The sequence below is a fragment of the Hemibagrus wyckioides genome, linkage group LG16, assembly GCF_019097595.1.
Source record: "Hemibagrus wyckioides isolate EC202008001 linkage group LG16, SWU_Hwy_1.0, whole genome shotgun sequence".
Lineage (NCBI taxonomy): Eukaryota > Metazoa > Chordata > Actinopteri > Siluriformes > Bagridae > Hemibagrus > Hemibagrus wyckioides.
In genome coordinates this window covers 14,147,719-14,167,056 of record NC_080725.1, presented here as the reverse complement: position 1 = coordinate 14,167,056, position 19,338 = coordinate 14,147,719, and the positions used below count along the sequence as shown (strand labels likewise).

Here is a 19,338-nt window from a genome sequence, read left to right as displayed (position 1 = left end):
TACTTTCAGTGAAGTGAAATTGTTATGTTACAGCACCTGGAGACATTCTAAACAAGTGCTTGCTTCTGGCTTCGTGCTAACAGTTTGGGGAAGAATCACATATGTAAGTCAGAAGAAGAAGGTATTTGACAAGACAAGCCTGACAAACTGTATTTTTCTGCATTTATTTCAGATTTGAAAATGTAAAATCTTTATATGGATGAAGTAATGTAGCATATAGGACAAAATCTATTTAAAAATAAAGTGTTATAAAACATCAGCTTTTAAGAGAGAAATAATAAAATAATTTGGTCTGTTTTCAAATCGATTTAGGAAACATATGAAGTATAAATCAAGATGTAATTACACTGTCAGGAAAAATATACACAAACAAACAAATAAATTAATTAATTAAACAATTAAATATTTTTTTAAAAAAAACTTAACTGTTTCTACATTTCCTTTGTTTGCTTATTCGGGTAGTAATTTTTATTTTGTTTTATTTTTTATTCATTTACTTTTTCCTGAGAGTATAGAAGTAATTCCACCACTAGGCGGAGGCAAATACTTTGCTTAGTTGCGCAATCACGGGTCGATTGCCTGCAGTGTTTCAGGAGCCAATCATTTAATCCTGCTCTAATGCAGAGATGGGGCAGAGTGCCACAGACTGATGGAGAATGTGAAGTATGCCAGAGGAATGTAGGCACTGCCCTCAGCGCGCACACACACACACACACATGGATCATGTAACCCCTCAGTGACAGGGAGAGAGAGAGGAAGGGTTTGTGGGGGAAGCTTGGTCAAATCAATGAACGTGACCAAGACATCAATATGAGGTTAAAATGTGAGACATTATTTCTCTCTCCCTCTCTTTCTCTCTCTCTCTCTCTCTCTCTCTCTCACACACACACACACACACACACACATGGATCATGTAACCCCTCACACAGTGACAGGGAGAGAGAGAGAGGAAGGGTTTGTGGGGGAAGCTTGGTCAAATCAATGAACGTGACCAAGACATCAATATGAGGTTAAAATGTGAGACATTATTTCTCTCTCCCTCTCTTTCTCTCTCTCTCTCTCTCTCTCTCTCTCTCTCTCTCTCTCTCTCTCTCTCTCTCTCTCACACACACACACACACACACACACACACAGTTTGGTTCTCTGTATAGATGCAAAAAAGTTGTTGCTAGTTATATATTGCTAATTATATAAGTTATGTAGAATGTGTGTAATTGCACTCATTCTATAATTATTCTCAGAGCAACAGCTTTATAGCTACAGGGATTTAAAAACAACAACAACAACAAAACCACCACACCATTGCATCAGGTTTTGGCCACTTTTTCCCTGTGAGGTGAGTGGAAACAGGGTTACACAGACACATTAAAAGAGGAATGTGTGAGATAACGCTGAGCTGAAGAGGTGAACATGGATGAGTGGAAGAGAGGATGAGGAGAAACTAACTCTCCAGCTGATCCACTGAAAGATTGCGATAAAAGAGAGAGGAAGATTTATGAGGTAGAATGAAACATACTAGAAGGTGACCATCTTATCAGAGATTGTAAAATGTGGGATATTTATAACTTGTCATATCAGTGATGTTTTATCTCTTGGATGAGGATTTAATTTCTTCTCTAGTTACCTGATTTTATAGAAATTATATAAGTCAAATAAAAAAAAATACAAATCAAATCAATAACAATAGTGATAATAATTCTGACTTTGGGGTCAGAACTAATCCTGTGTACAAGGCAGGAGAATTCACCCTGCATCAGTCCATCACATGACTCCATATACACACACATTCACACACACACTCTCAAACCTAGGGACAATTTAACATCTCCAGTCCAGATATTTGTATGGTTTTGGAGAGTAGGAGAAAACCAGAGAACATGGAGGAAACCCATACATGCTACAGAACATGTGACTAAACACAAAAAAAACACAAAAAAATACCCTTGTAATGTGTTAGAAAGCTGCCCACATCTTTTGTGTTAACGGGTTTGACCCATGACTTAACTCAGCCCAAAATGCTCAAAGAACAATGATAATCATCCAATATTGTTTTTAACCTCATAGCTAACTTGTTATGCATGGCTACCCATGTAAACACTGTTCTAAATGTTATTTTTTTGGCCACATGGATGATTTATTTAAGAACATACCACTCGTTTTCAATTAAAAAATATTTAAATTCACTCTTTATATTTGTTATGGTGAAGAAAATTGGTATTTATGTTATCTGACCATAATACAGTAGATTAATATTAGAACATACCTCCAAAAAAAATTTTTATTTAATATTATTAAGCATAGTGACATCTGTTGTGTTATGGGTTAATATTGACCCACACAGATTTATGTTAGGAAAGAGGTAAAAAGTCATTTCTTTTTTACATAATCAAACTTTTTTTTTTTTGCTCAAAATTCATGTGCATGAACCACAGCATGTTCTCCTTATATATTTGCTTCCCACATGTGTGGCAAGTGGAACTGGATTTTCTATCCTTGCTATTGGGCCAGGTCTTGCACCTCCTTCTCTTGATCCCCCTGGCATCCTCTGGTTAGTTCCTTGTGCAGCTTTCTGGTCTGCATGTAGCATGAAGCTGTCTCACTAAGTTGACAGAGGCTTGATTTTGGGGCAACCACTGTCATTTTTCAATGTGGGGATTCACCAGGGTCCTCACCAGCTCCTTCAAAAAAGCCTCATGTAGGGTTCCTTCCAGGAAATATTTCAGTCCACACTACAAATGCACTGTATGCTGAGACTTCCAGTATATTGTAAAAGACAGCCATTGGCCAGATTTTGGTCTTCTGTTTGCATGTGAAGATGACAATGACCTTGTCTAGATTATCAATTCCTCCTTTGTTTTTGTTGTAATTTATAATCATGTCTGGCCTTTTGTCCTCTCTACTGCTCACAGCAGCATTCTTGTGAGGAGTGGACATAACAAAAACATTTTTATTTTTTCTGGGACGGTATGACAGAATTGTAGTTGACTCTGTAAATGCAAACATAGAGGAAAGACGAGCCCTGTTTTTTATTCCAAGAAGTGCAAGAGGAAGTTCAGGTTTATTTTTCTTGACCATTACCACCATGTCAATGTCACTTTGCTCTCTGTCTCAATATCACTTTTATGACCAAAGATATGGTCAGTAACCTAACAGACACTGAATCTCTTGCTCATGTTGAAACAGTCTGATGACGAAGATTTATGAGGTAGAATGAAACATACTAGAAGGTGACCATCTTATCAGAGATTGTAAAATGTGGGATATTTATAACTTGTCATATCAGTGATGTTTTATCACTTGGATAAGGATTTAATTTCTTCTCTAGTTACCTGCTGCAAAATGAAACTGATAACACACATGAGCCTTATTTATAGATAGAAATGTTCAGAGAATTCTGTGCATATTGTTCACACCCCATCCCCAAAAATGATATAAAATATTCTGTGAGAAATGTTGTGGTCCCTTGCGGTCAGGTGTCCCCATGGAAGACAGGGTGGGTGGGGGAAGGGGTAAGCTGTGTCTGTGTGGTGGGTAAACGAGCCAAATTGAACAGAGTTGTGGGAATTTCCTGTGTGTGTGTGTGTGTGTGTAGGTATCTTATTTATGTGATCCTGGACATTTGGTGAACATTTCAAATATAAAATTTAGAAGACTAAATTAAATGACAACAGGAGTCGGTTTGAGTGGCATGATTCTACTGTGGGTTTGTATATTTCAAGATGTGGCACAGTGTTGGGGCTTTCACACGGGATAAGCAGATCTTGTAGGAAATGTGGGCAGTGATTAATGCTGCTACCTCAGGTGATGAGGGTTTGGTGTATTAGTGTCAGTTAAAGCCTAAAGATAGTGATCATTGGATGATTTCATGATTGTGATGTCATTTACTAATTTTATCTTTTCAATATTATCTTTTATTTTTCTTTATATTATCTTTAGGCTTTTTCCTTGCATGCCTCCCAAACAGCTTGTTGGCATGTAGATAGCATCTGATGGTTGTTATGGAGACTTTGTGACCCCAAGATGCCACTCTTTGACGCAGTTTTCTAGCAGTGAGCGGTTTTTTTTTTTTTTTACTTCTCTTACCATCCTCCTCATTGTGTGTGTTGGCAAGATCAACTTGGGTCCTCATCCAGCCTTGTTTGTCACTGTTGCAGTTGTTTTAAACTTCTTAATGATTCCTCTGATATGGGCAAGTTTAGGCAAGTGGCTATTTTCTTGTAGCCATTGCCTGACTTATGATGGTCGACAGATTTTTCTACAATTTTCAGTGAGATTATATATATATAATATATAAAAAAAAAAAAAAAAATATATATATATATATATATATATATATATATATATATATATATATATATATATATATATATATTTAGGTGACAGGGTTTAAGTAAAGGGTACCTTTTTCCTTTTTCCCCTTTATAACCTGCAGTAGGAAACACAATGAACAGGAAGTTCAAACTTTTGAAAGATAATATTTGAAGGTAAAGTGACCTGTGGTGGGCAGAAATGCTAAAAAGAACATTTTTCTGAAGTTGTTGAGAAATAAACTTTATCTACTTTGTTTAAACAAAAAAATTTAATAATCAGTGTGTGATATCAGATTGTGAAATACACAGTTTCCTTTAACACCCCATTAAAGCTTATTTAAAAGTAAACAAAAGGAAGGAAGGAAGGAAGGAAGCATTTCTGTCTAATGCAGTTCACATGTGTTGTTTTGTCAAGTGCAGGTGGTTGTGTTGTGTTGTGCTGTGTTCCAGTAATGTCTAGTGATAAAACACATCAGCACATTCGTGTTTGATTATGGCAACAACAATAAAAGTAAGTGCATTTATTTTCCTTTCCTTTTTTTTGGTTCTGTTTCATCCCTTGTTTTTTGTTGGCGTTTGTTTTATGTTGTCTGGAAATTCAGATGTGCGATACAACATGTAACTCCCCCTGTTTTCAGTTCTAACCAAATTCTTCATTAAGTTAGTCAATAATTGCAGTTCTTTATTCAGTCCTACGCCAGTTATTCTTTTGGATTCTTTCCTGGCTCAAACTCCACTCCAGACTTAATAATAATAATAATAATAATAATAATAATAATAATAGTAATGTTTTGTATCTGGATGTCGTTTCACCCCGTGAACAATGTGTCTATGTACCATTAGCCCTCAGGCCAAATTAGACTTGAATGACAGTTTGCTGGCGCGTGAAGAGCTTTGAGGAACTGCGGCAGTATGCCAATCCAGCTTGAATGTTTAACTCTTTTTTCCACAAAGGAACATTACTGACTATTAGTCATGCAAAAGTGGAACCATTTGCTTTTCACATGACAGAAAAGTAGTTGCCAGGATCACATTCTAGTCCCTTATGTGAACAGGCTTTGCGCACACACACACACACACACACACTTCTAAGCCAGCTACTTCATGTGAATTTCATAAGGATGAAAACTCTTGGAAGAAAAAAAATAAAATCCCCCGGCAGCATGGCTTGCATGGAGGAACGGATTCTCCAGCAGCGGCGTCATTCCCGCGCTCGTGAGATGTCGCAGAGTGCGCGCGCACGTGAGTCATCACCGTGCAGCTACTGAACGCTTGCGGTTTGAACAGTAAAACACGCGGTCCAACAACGAACGACGAAAAAAATGCACTGAGAATGTCCATTTATGTACTTGCGAGTTGTCTGGCAGCGGGATCGTTCTCCTGCCAGCTGAGAGGAAGGAGACTTGTTGGGGTTTTTTTAAAGCCAGCCACCATAAAGGAGAGTTAAAGGGCAGCGGGGTAGAAGGGCGATGACAGCTCACCATGTTCTGCACGCTGAGAAAGTGGCCAAGCACACAGTCACAACCCCGGAGAGTGAAATAGGATTTAGGAGATTACAGACAGAAGCATGCAGGGACGTAGTGCAGTACATCGAGTTTAACCTTAATAACGTTCACACATGCTTAAAAAAATCTACAGAGTGTACAGCAAGTTCTCAACACTGTAATACAAGTAATCCATACACACACACACACACACACACACACTAAAACATCGTCATGTAACTTTTCTTTTTTCTTTCTTGTTTGGAAAATTAATTCCAAAAATTTACTCTTCTCTTCCAGGAAAGGGAGTATCATTTCACAATTCTTTCTTTCTTTCTTTCTTTCTTTCTTTCTTTCTTTCTTTCTTTCTTCCTTTCTTTCTTTCTTTCTTTCTTTCTTGCAATAAAAAAATTGACATATGGTTTTTCACTATTAAGAAAATAACCCTTTATGCATTCTTTAAGGCTTTTCTAAAAGCCCTAAGCTTCCAAAATGGGTACTATACTGATAAAAACTCTCAGCTGTAGTGTTTTACACAGAAGCTTTAAAGTCCCTCTCTCTCTTCTCAATTCTTCCATCCACTGTGCCTACACTCTACCACCCATTTATTCAGCTGTTCACGTTACTTCTTCCACTCGTCTGTCCATATTTATCTCTTCTTTTCACACTTTCTACCATCTCTTCCACACCTTTGTCTCCCTCTACCGAGTTTAGCGCTCTGCTCTCCCTCCCCTCATCACCCCTACACCACTTCCCCTCGTTCTTTCCCGGCCTAATCTATTCCAGAAGCCTGGCTACCATGGAGAACACATAACAAGTGCACATACTTCGCAACAGAGCCAAAAGCAAAATAACACAGAGAGGGGAAAAATGGGAGTGGAGGGGGACAGACAGGGAGGAGGGATAAAAAAAGGAGAAAGTGTTTATTCAAAGTCAACGTTGCCTCCTTTGTTGTGGTAGGGACCTGTCTTATATTAGAAGCCTGAGCTCCCTTCAAAGTCTGGAAAGAGGGAAGATGAGCCAAGAGGAAGAGGGCGAGCGAGACAGAGGGAGACAAACAGAAGGGGGAGACACTCCTATTTTGTCTGAAACCTCTCGACTTGGACACTTCTCAGTGAGAAATGACCAGAGAAAAATGAGTGTGCATACTTGAGACACGAGAGGTGAGACTGACTCCATTGAGAGAAAAGGTAAACTATGCAGAGAACACGGCTGCTCTCTCTCTCTCTCCCTCTCTCTCTCCCTCACTCTCTCTCTCGCTAACACACATACACACACTTCATTCAGACCTGCATAACAGTACAGCTTTGGCAGAGCAGCTCAGTTACAGATCAAAGACACACAAAAAAATCAAATAAAAAAAATGCTATTCAGACATGACACATTTAGACTGAAATGTGTTCTTTTCTTCCTTTTATTTCTTTTCAGGAGAAAAATTCTTTCTCTTTCTTTCTTTCTTTCTTTCTTTCCATTAACATTTATTTTTTTCTTGCCTTTCACAATGTCTCACAGTTCTCTCAATGTCTCACAACACTCATTGTGTCTCACAGCTTTCTCAATGTCTCACAGCTCTCTCAGTGTCTCACAGTTCTTGCAGTGTCTGAGCTCTCACAAAGTCTCACTCTGTATCAGTCTCACAGTTCTCACGTTGTCTTACAGTTCTCTGTTTCTCAAAAAGTCTCAGTGTCTCACACTTCTCTCAGTGTGTCACAGCTTTCACAGTGTCTCACACTTCTCTCAGTGTGTCACAGCTTTCACAGTGTCTCACAGTTCTCTCAATGTCTCACAACACTCATTGTGTCTCACAGCTTTCTCAATGTCTCACAGCTCTCTCAGTGTCTCACAGTTCTTGCAGTGTCTGAGCTCTCACAAAGTCTCACTCTGTATCAGTCTCACAGTTCTCACGTTGTCTTACACTTCTCTGTCTCTCAAAAAGTCTCAGTGTCTCACACTTCTCTCAGTGTGTCACAGTTTTCACAGTGTCTCACAGTTCTCTCAATGTCTCACAACACTCATTGTGTCTCACAGCTTTCTCAATGTCTCACAGCTCTCTCAGTATCTCACAGCTCTCTCAGTGTCTCACAGTTCTCTCAGTGTCTCACAGTTCTTGCAGTGTCTGAGCTCTCACAAAGTCTCACTCTGTATCAGTCTCACAGTTCTCACGTCGTCTTACAGTTCTCAGTCTCTCAAAAAGTCTCAGTGTCTCACACTTCTCTCAGTGTCACAGCTTTCACAGTGTCTCACAGTTCTCTCAATGTCTCACAACACTCATTGTGTCTCACAGCTTTCTCAATGTCTCACAGCTCTCTCAGTGTCTCACAGTTCTTGCAGTGTCTGAGCTCTCACAAAGTCTCACTCTGTATCAGTCTCACAGTTCTCACGTTGTCTTACAGTTCTCTGTCTCTCAAAAAGTCTCAGTGTCTCACACTTCTCTCAGTGTCTCACAGCTTTCACAGTGTCTCACACTTCTCTCAGTGTCTCACAGCTTTCATAGTGTCTCACAGCTCTCTCAGTGTTTCACATGTCTCACAGCTTTCACAGTGTCTCACAGTTCTCAAACTGTCTCACAGCTCTTTCAGTGTCTCACAGGTCTCACAGCTCTCACAGGGTCTCACAGCTCTCTCAATGTCTTACAGCTCTTTCAGTGTCTCACAGCTCTCACAAAGTCTCTCACAGCTCTCTCAGTGTTTACAGCTCTCACAATGTCTCACAGCTTTTACAATGTCGCACAGGTCTCTCAGTGTCTCACAGAATTCTCAGTGTCTCACAGGTCTCACAATGTCTCACAGCTCTCTCAATGTCTTACAGCTTTCAAAGTGTCTCACAGTATCTTACAGTGTCTCACAGTATCTTACAATGTCTCACAGCTTTCTCAGTGTCTTACAGCTGTCACAGTGTCTCACAGTTCTCAAACTGTCTCACAGCTCTCTAAGTGACTCACAGCACTTACAATGTCTCTCACAACCCTCACAGTGTCTCACAGCTCTCACAGCTCTCACAATGTCTCACAGCTTTCTCCTCCCCTCAATATATCTTTTCACAACACCTTTTCTGTAGAGCATTACATTTGTGCAGAGCAGGAATGTTATGTCTCGGTAACTGTGCAGTTATCTCAAGTCTGCCTCGAGTCTGCCCCACTGAAATGCCAGAGAGATTAGAGAGCGAGTTTGTCTCAAGATCCTATAGAATGTTTATGTTGTAGTGAGATCCAGGGGATGATCGACAAGACAATAGGACCAGCGGGGAAATGTGACATGCCGCATATAGGCCTTTCAGTGCTGGCTGCAAACCAGAGCTCCATTAATGTGCACCTCCCTCCCTCTCTCTCTCTCTCTCTCTCTCTCTCTCTCTCTCTTTCTCCCTCCCTCTCTCTCTCTCTCTCTCTCTCTCTCTTTCTCTCTCTCACACACACACACACACACACACACAGAGCTCTGCTCTGGATGTGGGGTACAAGGGAAGGTTACACTGCCTGTCTGCGGTTCTGCAGAATTCAGAGAAGGCCGAAACGCCTGCTTTGCCAAAGTCCCAGACAAATGTTCATTTTGGAATTGCTCTTTGCTTACATACCTCCCTCACACTCTCTTTCCTATTTTGCCATTATTTTAATAGAGTTTCACCTTTCTCACTCCCTAAATGCAAAAAACTGCTTTCAAGATGTGTTTAAAGAGAGAAGGAAAGTAACTCATGCAGATAATCAAGCTTAATCTCTGTCTCTGTTAGCCTTAATCTTAAGCACAAAAACACCTTCTAATGGGCTTCTCAGAATTTGCTCCAATTTCTTTTTCTTTCTTTCTTTCATATATTGACTTCATTTTTCTTTTATCTTCTTTAGAGTAACTGTTTCCTTTCACATGTCTTGATTCTTTTTTCTTTGTTTATTGAGTTCTTGAAATTGTGTTAAATGTTTAAAATGAACAAAGAAACTATGTTTAATTTGCCTCCGTTAGACTCAGAGGCTTTTAAGCTAGAATTGATTACACTTTTTCTGCTGCAATCTGCTCTGCTGTGATGATAACGATATTCACGGTATATCGTGTCACCCCTATCGTGAACGCGCCCCGCCCCTCATCTCTCATCCGGCTGTGCGCGCGCCCCGCCCCTAGTCCTTCTTCCATCCACTGCAGGTTGTCAAGTTGGCATCTCACGCGTTCCTCCGCGCATATCTAAACCCGCAACTTGTTTTTGGTTCTCCATGTCATGAAGACGGAGGCGCTACGAACCGGATCGATGAGACTGGAGGCTCCGTTTCTGGAAACGATCAGCTTTTGGAGCGACCGCGGCGATGCGCTCCGTCCTCCCTCCACATCTCCTCGCGTAAGTTCAGCTTTTCGGCTTTTGACACAGAATTTGAAACTAAATTTTCTTAAGCAAGATGTTATTGAAAAAAGTCTGGGAATGTGACAGGTGGCACGAGCTTGCCAAAAGAAAAGGCGGGGGGAAACTTGTGAAAATTCGCTCCTGGCTTGTTATTTTGTAACATTTATGAATGAAAAGTCATTAGAGTTTTGTGAACACGGCTAAAAAACCTGCGTTGGACGGGAAACAAGCGAGTGTGCCAGCTTTGGGTTTGGAAACTCTCCCTGTTTCTGAGCTCTCAAGGTTGGCGGCTTTGGGTATAAGTACATGTGTTTCACATTCATGTCGAACATTAAGAGCCAGCAGATGCCGCGTTCCTAATATCCTAATACACACAATTAGTGTGTGTGTGTGTGTGTGTCTGTCTGTCTGTCTGCGTGTGTGTTTAATGTACTCAGATAACAGCTGAGATCATAGACCAAACAGACTCATGCGCATTTCACACAATCAAGTAGGGGAAAATACTAACAAACTAATAATGTGGCAAAGATGAATGTATCCTGCAAAACAATTGTCCTAAAAAATGTGATTTTATGAGTGTTTTAAGTGATCTGGAAATATATATATATATATATATATATATATATATATATATATATATATATATATATATATATATATATATATATATATAAGAATTAGAAGTTGATTTTAAACTGATGGAATGATTAATAATGGCATTTGTTTTTTGTGTAAATGTGGAACTGACACAAGCATGATATTGAAGATGTCAAGCTGAGAATAGAAAATGTAATTAATTAATTAATAAATAAATAAATAAATCCCTGTGAATTGATGTGTAGAAAACAGTCAGTGTATGGATGAGACAAAAAAGAGAACTTTGAGATGTTTGTATGTAGTAAAGAATGTAAGGATTGAAAAATAAGTATTCAAGCTCATTAACAAGTGAAGTGAAAAAAAATGAATTCAAGTTAATTGCACAGATTAGAATTGCACATCTTTTCATCAGTAACCACAGTTTAAGGTTGTATTTAATTGCTTGAATTTATTTTTATTTTTTGGTTTTGTTTTTCTCTCTTCCTCTAGATGTGTTCAGGTTACATTGCTGTTGTGTAGCTTCCTGCAGGTAAAATTGTTTATGGTTACACACACAAAAAACACAAAGTGTACTGATGTGTCACTGGTAACGATATGAAGTGATATTTTTCTAGGCGCTCGCGGTGGATAATGTGGATTTTGGAGAGCACGTGGAGACTCAGACAGGCACAAGAGACAGTCTGAGCAGAAAGCATCACCGGGTGTACCAGCTGTACAGCAAGACCAGCGGAAAACACGTGCAGGTGCTGGGAAGGAAAATCATCGCCACTGGAGAAGATGGGGATAAATATGGTAAGAGCGTACAGGGAAAGCTGGAGCAAACGTTTAGGAGAAAGGGTTGATAAAGAGAGCAGTCGAGGATGGCCGTCTGCTTTATCAAACACTTTATGGATTTTCGTTTGCTCTGTTTTGTCTTACCTGCTCTAAATACAAGGGCAAAGACTGTTAGACAAATGAGAGAGAGAATGAGAGAGAGAGAGAGAGAGAGAGAGAGAGATGGGTGGGGGAGTTTATCTTAACTGACCTTGATGTCATCCAAGGACAATACGAGCGACTGCATGCATCAAGAGTAGACTTTAAACACAGCAGAATAGGATTAAAGCGTTATCAGCCAGCCGAATCGAACCACAGAGAAAGAAGGCAGAATTGGCCAGTGAGGACTGAACTTGTCAAGATGGTAGCATCAAGTAAAGACCCCTTTTTTTTTTTTTTTTTTTTTAATGTTGATTAGCTGAGATGACTAATGCCTGTTGCAGTGAATAGTTGCAGATAGGGAGTTGCCCGTGGCTTGGCCTAGAACAAGAAAAATTCTCTGGCAATATTTTCTCTGGCAGAGATTTTTAAAAAAGGCAAATCCAGCACATCCTTGGCCTGTCTATATTCCTGTCTGTCTGTATGTGTGTCTCTTCACAAGCCCAGCTCGTGGTGGAGGCCGACACCTTTGGAAGTCAGGTGCGAATTCGGGGCAAAGAGTCCAACTTCTACCTGTGCATGAATCGCAGGGGGAAACTGGTGGGCAGGGTGAGTTTGTTTGATGTTATAATACAAACAACACTTTTGAGGTCTAAATTGTAAATGGACAGAATGGAGTGCAGCCGTAAATCACACAGATCGCTCTAATACTATATCATTTTTATAGTAACAGCTCATTCACAGAGACAATCCAGAAAAAAACATACAAAATAAAGATGTGTTATCTTTGAGGTGATGACGTTTTTTGTAAGTTTTATAATTATGGAAGGAGTCTCCAGTGTTAGTAAGTTTTCTGACATTTTCAGGACAGAGTATGTGCTTCTCCGTTAACATGAGAAGCTGCATTAACTATAAGAGAGAATAAAGAGAAGCAGGTAAGGGAATGATTGTTTATAGCTGCTATAACGTAAGTGAGAACAGGAACTAACTTATTTCAGGTTCATTCATCAACCTTAAACATAACTATAAATGGGTAAAAGACATGTCTTATTTGAATAAATACAACTGTGTCATTGATTATTTTCCTTTAACAGCATGACACTACAGTGTTTTATTTCTTACTTCACTAATAAAAATAGCTAGCTACATTAGAGAAATGGGATCAAACCAAATGGTTGTTTTTTTCCATAAGTAGGACTTTTAACTCTTAGAATGATATATTTACCGCATGTTTGCTAATGCTTGATCTATTTTATTGCATGGCTAAATCTAAAGAGTTACATCCTGTTTTCTTCACAGAAAGCCAACAGTGCAAACGCTGAGTGTGTCTTCATCGAGATGGTTCTGGAGAACAACTACACGGCCTGGATGTCAGCGCGTTACACCGGCTGGTACATCGGCTTCACCAAAAAGGGCCGACCTCGCAGAGGGCCGCAGACTCTCCCAAACCAGCAAGAAGTGCACTTCATGAAGCGTTTTCCTCCAGGTGAGCAGCCGAACCTGCAGCACAGCAGCTTCACCACCGTTAGCAAGAGGAACAGGAGGACGCAGGAGACCAGCGCTAGTCCTGACACACAGTCATAACACCGCTTGTATAAAGGATCCTGATGTGGAGGGAGCTTGGATTGGAGTCACCCTTACCAAGTCTGCCAGGTGTAGGTCACTACAGTCCCAGATGGAGGTCAAATTCAGACAAACGCTGCGTAATCAAAGACGGCTGGGCATGCGTCCAGGGAATGAACTTGGAGACTTCTGACTCGTGACAAGGGCACGCACGGCACTATAAAACCGACAGAAAATCTCTCCAGTATCCACTGCTATTAGCGAGGTTTGTCAGACAGTGAGTTGCACGTATATAAAAACTCGAAAGCCTCGTGTCTACATTATTCCAATCACATACCTTCTTGAGTTGAATAATCCTGCTTGAAATGTTAATCAATAGGATAAAATGCCTAGGCATGTGAACTACTACAAAAAGCCAAATGTAGCTAATATAATGAATAATGGAACAAGAACCATAGCAGAAAACTACTTAACAGGATAAAAATCTAACAGCAACACATTGGTATGAGCTCATACAGACATCCTGGAGTATAGACTCTTAAGAAAAAACTTACATCTAGCAACTAAAACTCTCAAAGGGGTTCTGCAGGTTTCAAACACATTTCTGCTCCAAGCATAATCCTATTACTCTTGCCATGCAGCTTTTTATTTGCAACAGAACACATTAGGTTCAACTTTAAGGTTAGTGACGAAAACTCAATGACTATAATGAGTTGTAATTTACAGAATTGTAACAAAGGAACCCTTAATAATGCTTCATAACCCCTGGGGGTCTCTGGAACTTTCCTTGAGAACCCTACTTTCAACGGTTCAAATGTTCCATGACAGCCACAAGGACACAAAAAAGCCCATAACGATCCAGAGAACTCTTGGAGATCCTTTGGAGTGCACTTTGTTTTGCGTGTCACATTATGGTGTGAAAATGATGTGCTTAAATGATCAGAAGGACATTTTACAGTATAGAAATTCAGTTATAGTGTTTAGAGAGAATTATAACTGATTATCTCTAAACTCATTTCTGGACCTTGAAAAAAATCTCTCTTGCTTGTATTCTGGTTAATCATTTATGGAGTTTGTTGGTCTATAAATTGTTGCTGGAATGATATTAAGAAATTTTAGTCTTTTTATATATTGCTTGAGTCCTGGACATCAGAATTTTCCAATTTTTGGTGCATGACTTGGACTCGCTTTTAACTATGACTTTAGCCTCAATCTTGACTTGAGATGACAGAGTGTTCAAGAGTGTTTGACTCTCTTAGTAATCAGAGCTTTTTCCTCCATATATAATCAGCTGCTTATGGGCCCTGAGCCACTGGGGGACCCTGTAAAAATGTTAAAAAAAAAACAACTTGTTTTTCTAATATTTTTTTGGTGATAAAAGGTTCATGCTTTGGCAGGGGGCACCCTTTTGGTCTGCACCAGAGATACCGGAGGTGGTATTATTATTATTATTATTATTATTATTATTATTATTATTATTATTATCTTGAGCCCAAATGTTAAACATGTTTGTTAGTAATTATTTCTTCAACATTAAATAACGCTAGTCAAAGCATGCTACCACAGCTGACTGCAATTCATTAAAAACAAAATAGAGTTCCCCTGAAAAATGAAATCATCAGCGGTGGCAGCGTACTCCCGCTGCGCTAACATTTGGGATTTGACATTTACATTCAGTTGTTTGCCAGATGCTCTTCTCCGTAACAAGTTACAAAACAGATGAAAGCACAGAAATAGTCGAGAATTAGAGACAAATGCTGGGCTTAAAGTGTTAGAGCCGTCTCTCCGGAGGTGATGACAAGAAAAAAGGAGGCTCAAATCTGTAAAGAATAATGCAAATAACCAGTTCAAAGAAAATAATAAAGTAGCTTGAACTCATGTAGCAACCTATGGACTCGACTTGGACTTGCTGGTTTTCTCCAAAGTCATTGACTACCACATTTCTTTTTTGCTCCTATAGCAAAATTGAACCAAGCAAGTAAGAGTAATATACTATATTGGAGAGATTCTACTAGAAAACGTTTTTAAAGGCCCTGACAGTATGGAAATACTCACCTTTTCCATCGTCCACAGTTGGCTGTATAAGCTCAGACCCAGAACTGCAGTGTGGTACCTAAGACTAACTCAATATATGACATAACAGTCACCAGAATGTTATGGATTTTTTAAGTGACCCTCTGTTCATTTCACATCGTTTTATTCATACTATGTGAAATAACTGAAAGGGGGGATAGGAAAATAACTAATCACTACAGATGTTTTTCCACACGAACATGGGGAGGTGTTAGATTTGATTCAATTTCTGTAACTCTAGAGGCCTGAACTAAAATGACAATGTTGACTAAGGAATAAAACACTGTGTCATGCTGTTATAGACAAATAATCAATGACGGGGTGAGGTAATAGAGCAAAATTGATTATTTTCCAATAACAGAAGTGTTTCATTTATCTTATAACAATGATTTTTCCCCCTAATTTATTAAATAAGAGTTACAGTTAGATTTAAATTGTGGCAAATCCACAAAATGTACATTATAGGAGCTAAAAAAATGGTTGTATCTTCACCGGCTTCTGTTTTTGTCTTGATTTTCAAGTTAAAACAACAAAAAAAAAAAATGAATAAAACCCACTTTGTTGTTTACAAAACACTGTTTGGAAAAGCCTGACTCTTGCAAAGTGCTGACACTGGAGACTCCTTCCATAAATTTCCAGTAAATTTAAGTCTCTGTACAGAAATTTAAGCAAATTTGATCAACACCTTCTGGCCAATCAGAATCCAGAATTCAACACTACCTTGCTCTAAAGCAAAAATGTAGCTACGCAGTAATTAAAGACTCACAATATGTGTTTGTTTTTTTTTTTTGTTTTTTTTGACCAGAAATGTGTATCTTGTCCACCCAACTACGAAGTAACCTTGCATCTGTTTCACATAACATGTGCAAGGTGATAAAGTTGACACAGGTACCACCCTGAATCTACATGTTCAATGTACAGTATAAAATTCAATGTACAGTTTTTTGTTTTTGTTTTTGTTTTTTTTTTGGTCCCACGGTTACTGGGGCTAGAACTGACAGATGAAATATTTTGATACAGGATGCTATTAAAAAATATTTATTTTCTTGACTCTGCTTTATTACTCAGCATTTTGTATTTTGTCATTCAGAAAAAGTTACAGAGAATGTATCTCCAGAAAACAGCAATAACAACAACAACAAAACAATGTTGATGATCATAAAACACCCCAGCTTTCCGGTCTTTCCTAAAAATAACATACTGTAAATAACATTTTTCCTCATCTTCACCTAAGCCTTTTACGCTGTCTGTTTGAAAATGAAAAAAAAAAAAAAAACAGCACCTGGAGATAACATGAGCAATAAATCTATTTCAGAGTTCCTTATCAAACCGTACCATTTACACCACTAATTCAGACATTCCTCAGATTCTCTCCGTCATATCAAACACACTCGTATTTATCTGCTCGTGGCAAGAATTTTTATCAGCACGGTTTATGAATTCTGTTCTGTTTTACTTATCTTTCTAAATATAAAATAGGAGGTGAAGAAGTCTAAAAGTAGGCTTTAAGGATGAAAAAGCTGGGCAAACTGAACATTTTCTATGTTGAGTGTTTACTAAAAATTCACAGGTCAAATTTCACCTAGATGAGGTCCTTCCCCAATTAACCCTAGACCCAAACTTTTTCCTGTTATTAGATGTTTACATTTACATTTCTGATATTTGGCAGATGCTCTTATCCAGAGTGACTTACAATTTATCCCACTTTTTATTATACAACTGAGAAATTGAGGGTCTTGCTCAAGGGCTCTGTTTGGTGGACCTGGAATTCAAACTCCCAATCTTCCAACGAGGAGCTCAACACCTTAACCACTAACCTACCACATCCCTTCATTTATACACTCATTTATGCACTGATTTATTTCTACAGTAGATGCAGAAGTCAAAACTGAAAGCATCAAACTCTGCAGTTGTTGTTTAAGGTTCACCTCTAGAGCCAGTTAAGTGTGCATCTCAGAGTGAGGATCATAGCTTAAGGCTTGGCTTAGGGTGAGGTAAAGTGAATGTGTTCTGACTTTCAGCTGAGGGTGTAAAAAAAAAAAAAAACAGCAGAAGGCAGATATTGAACCAGCAATCTCTGATCTGAAAGCCAGACATTTCCACTAAGTCGCACATAACTTAAGTGACCCCTAATCATTCATCCTAAATAAAGACAGAACAAGCTAGACCCTGTATGAACATTCATCTTGATGTGTGATTCATTTCAGAGAAATCCTGTTGGCCTAGTGTGTAAGTGAACCAATAGGATATCGTGAAGATCAAGGTTCATCTTTTGGGTCCTTTTATTTATAAGCTCTCTTTTAAATGTAGCTGTGAGCATTTCTCTGGAGGTGATGGTGAGCATGTGAACAGGTATCTAAACCTGATAATCAGGGTTCAATTCTTGTCTCAGTTCGCTTTTTCTTCATAAGTGTAGCCGTAATGACTGTGTAGCAGTGCCATGAACTAACTGATAAAACTCAAAAAAAGAAGGCTTTCTGAAGACCCTGGTGACTCTGTGGCAGGCGTACAGGTTTCTCACTGTGATGGTCAAGTCTAGGCTCAGGTGAGTTTTAGAAACACTAAAAAAGCTGTGCAATTAGAACACTTTGATAGCTCAGATGTCTAAGGGTGAGTCCCTCTGTGGTGACCCACTGCACAGGATTGAGGCAGTCTGCAGGTAAGCTGAGGGACCAGAACCTGGTAAGGCACTAAATCTGGCAATTAGAGTAAAAGCCAGTATGTCCCAGGGAGAGGTGGAAGGAGGGATTATGCTACTCTGGGCTTTTTCTTCTATTTTATATATATATATATATATATATATATATATATATATATATATATATATATATATATATATATATACATACATATATATATATATATATACATATATATATACATATATATATATATACATATATACATACATTATATATATATATATATACACACATACACAACAATAGCTTGTCTGTTGGATTGGACCACACGGGCCAGCCTTCGCTTTCCACGTGCATCAGTGAGCCTTGGCCACTCATGACCCTGTTGCAGGTTCACCACTGTTCCTTCTTTTGATATATACTGACCACTGCAGACTGGGAACATCCCACAAGAGCTGAAATATACAATTTTCCCATTAATTATGTATTGCAACTTACTTTCTATTTTTTATATATTCCTTCTTTTTTTTTTTATTTACTTTCGCTACATTTCTCTACTACCTTCAATTACATACTATCACACTTTTACCAAAGTAAGGTGAAATTTTTGTAAAGTTCTGCAGGCTTTGTACCTCTACATTTCTGACCAATCTGGATCTCAAACCTTGACTATCAACACTTACTTGCATACAACCACCTGAGTCTTCAGTTCTGACAGGAAAAAAAAATGATTTAACATATTTATCAATCACACATCCTCTAAAGAAGGACAGATTTGACCCAGCAACCGCAGGAATGGAAGTCTAACGCTACCAACAAGCCAGACTCTGAGTCTCAAAGTGTTCATGCAGAATCCTGACACACTGTGAGCTCATTTGAACTAGTTCAGGATTTCAACTAAAGTGTGACTCATAGCAGCAGCTCTTTAACCTGCGTGTGTTTTAGCATAAAATTCATGGTTAAAGTCTTTACTCTAGGGATGGTGGTTACGGCTTTGGCTTGTTGACCAGAAGATTGGGGTTCAAGCCGCAGCACCGCCAAGCTGCTGGGCTCTTGAGCAACCCACCCTATATCATGGCTGTGCTCTGACCCCAGCCCTCCAAGGATGGGATACTATGCAGTAATGTATATGTGACAAATAAAGGCAACTTAACTACTCTGTGCCTTCAAGAATTGAAAGTCAAATAATTTCTTCATAGATGTCACTTTGAATGGATGTGATGTAACACTGAGAATGAAAACCTATTAATAATCATTTCATCTCTGAAGGATCTGTAAAGAAGAAATTTTTGGTAAAATAAAATAAAAAGGGGTCTTTTAAGAAAATACAAGTTTCTACCAAACTGTTTTAGTCATCATGTGTTAGCTCTGATGTCTCGGTGTGTTGCCACACCAGATTTTCCCCAGATGGTTCAACACAGATGAGATCACTGTGTC

General features: G+C 38.8%; 1 protein-coding gene across 1 annotated transcript; it reads left to right on the top strand.

Moving 5' to 3' along the window:
• Window positions 1-9,893: 9,893 nt before the first annotated feature.
• On the top strand, window positions 9,894-16,309 carry fgf18b (fibroblast growth factor 18b). The gene is made up of 5 exons (XM_058412752.1): window positions 9,894-10,111; window positions 11,201-11,240; window positions 11,326-11,503; window positions 12,126-12,232; window positions 12,923-16,309. The coding sequence occupies exons 1-5, from the start codon at window positions 10,080-10,082 to the stop codon at window positions 13,205-13,207; spliced, it is 642 nt and encodes a 213-aa protein (XP_058268735.1). The 5' UTR covers window positions 9,894-10,079; the 3' UTR covers window positions 13,208-16,309.
• The last annotated feature ends 3,029 nt before the right edge of the window (window positions 16,310-19,338 follow it).

Bases quoted from the DNA above. Each gene is read 5' to 3' on its own strand.
- fgf18b (XM_058412752.1), top strand. From the start codon at position 10,080: ATGCGCTCCGTCCTCCCTCCACATCTCCTCGC. The intron at 11,504-12,125 runs GTAAGAGCGTAC...TCTCTTCACAAG, and splicing joins AGAAGATGGGGATAAATATG to CCCAGCTCGTGGTGGAGGCC. The intron at 12,233-12,922 runs GTGAGTTTGTTT...TTTTCTTCACAG, and splicing joins GGGGGAAACTGGTGGGCAGG to AAAGCCAACAGTGCAAACGC.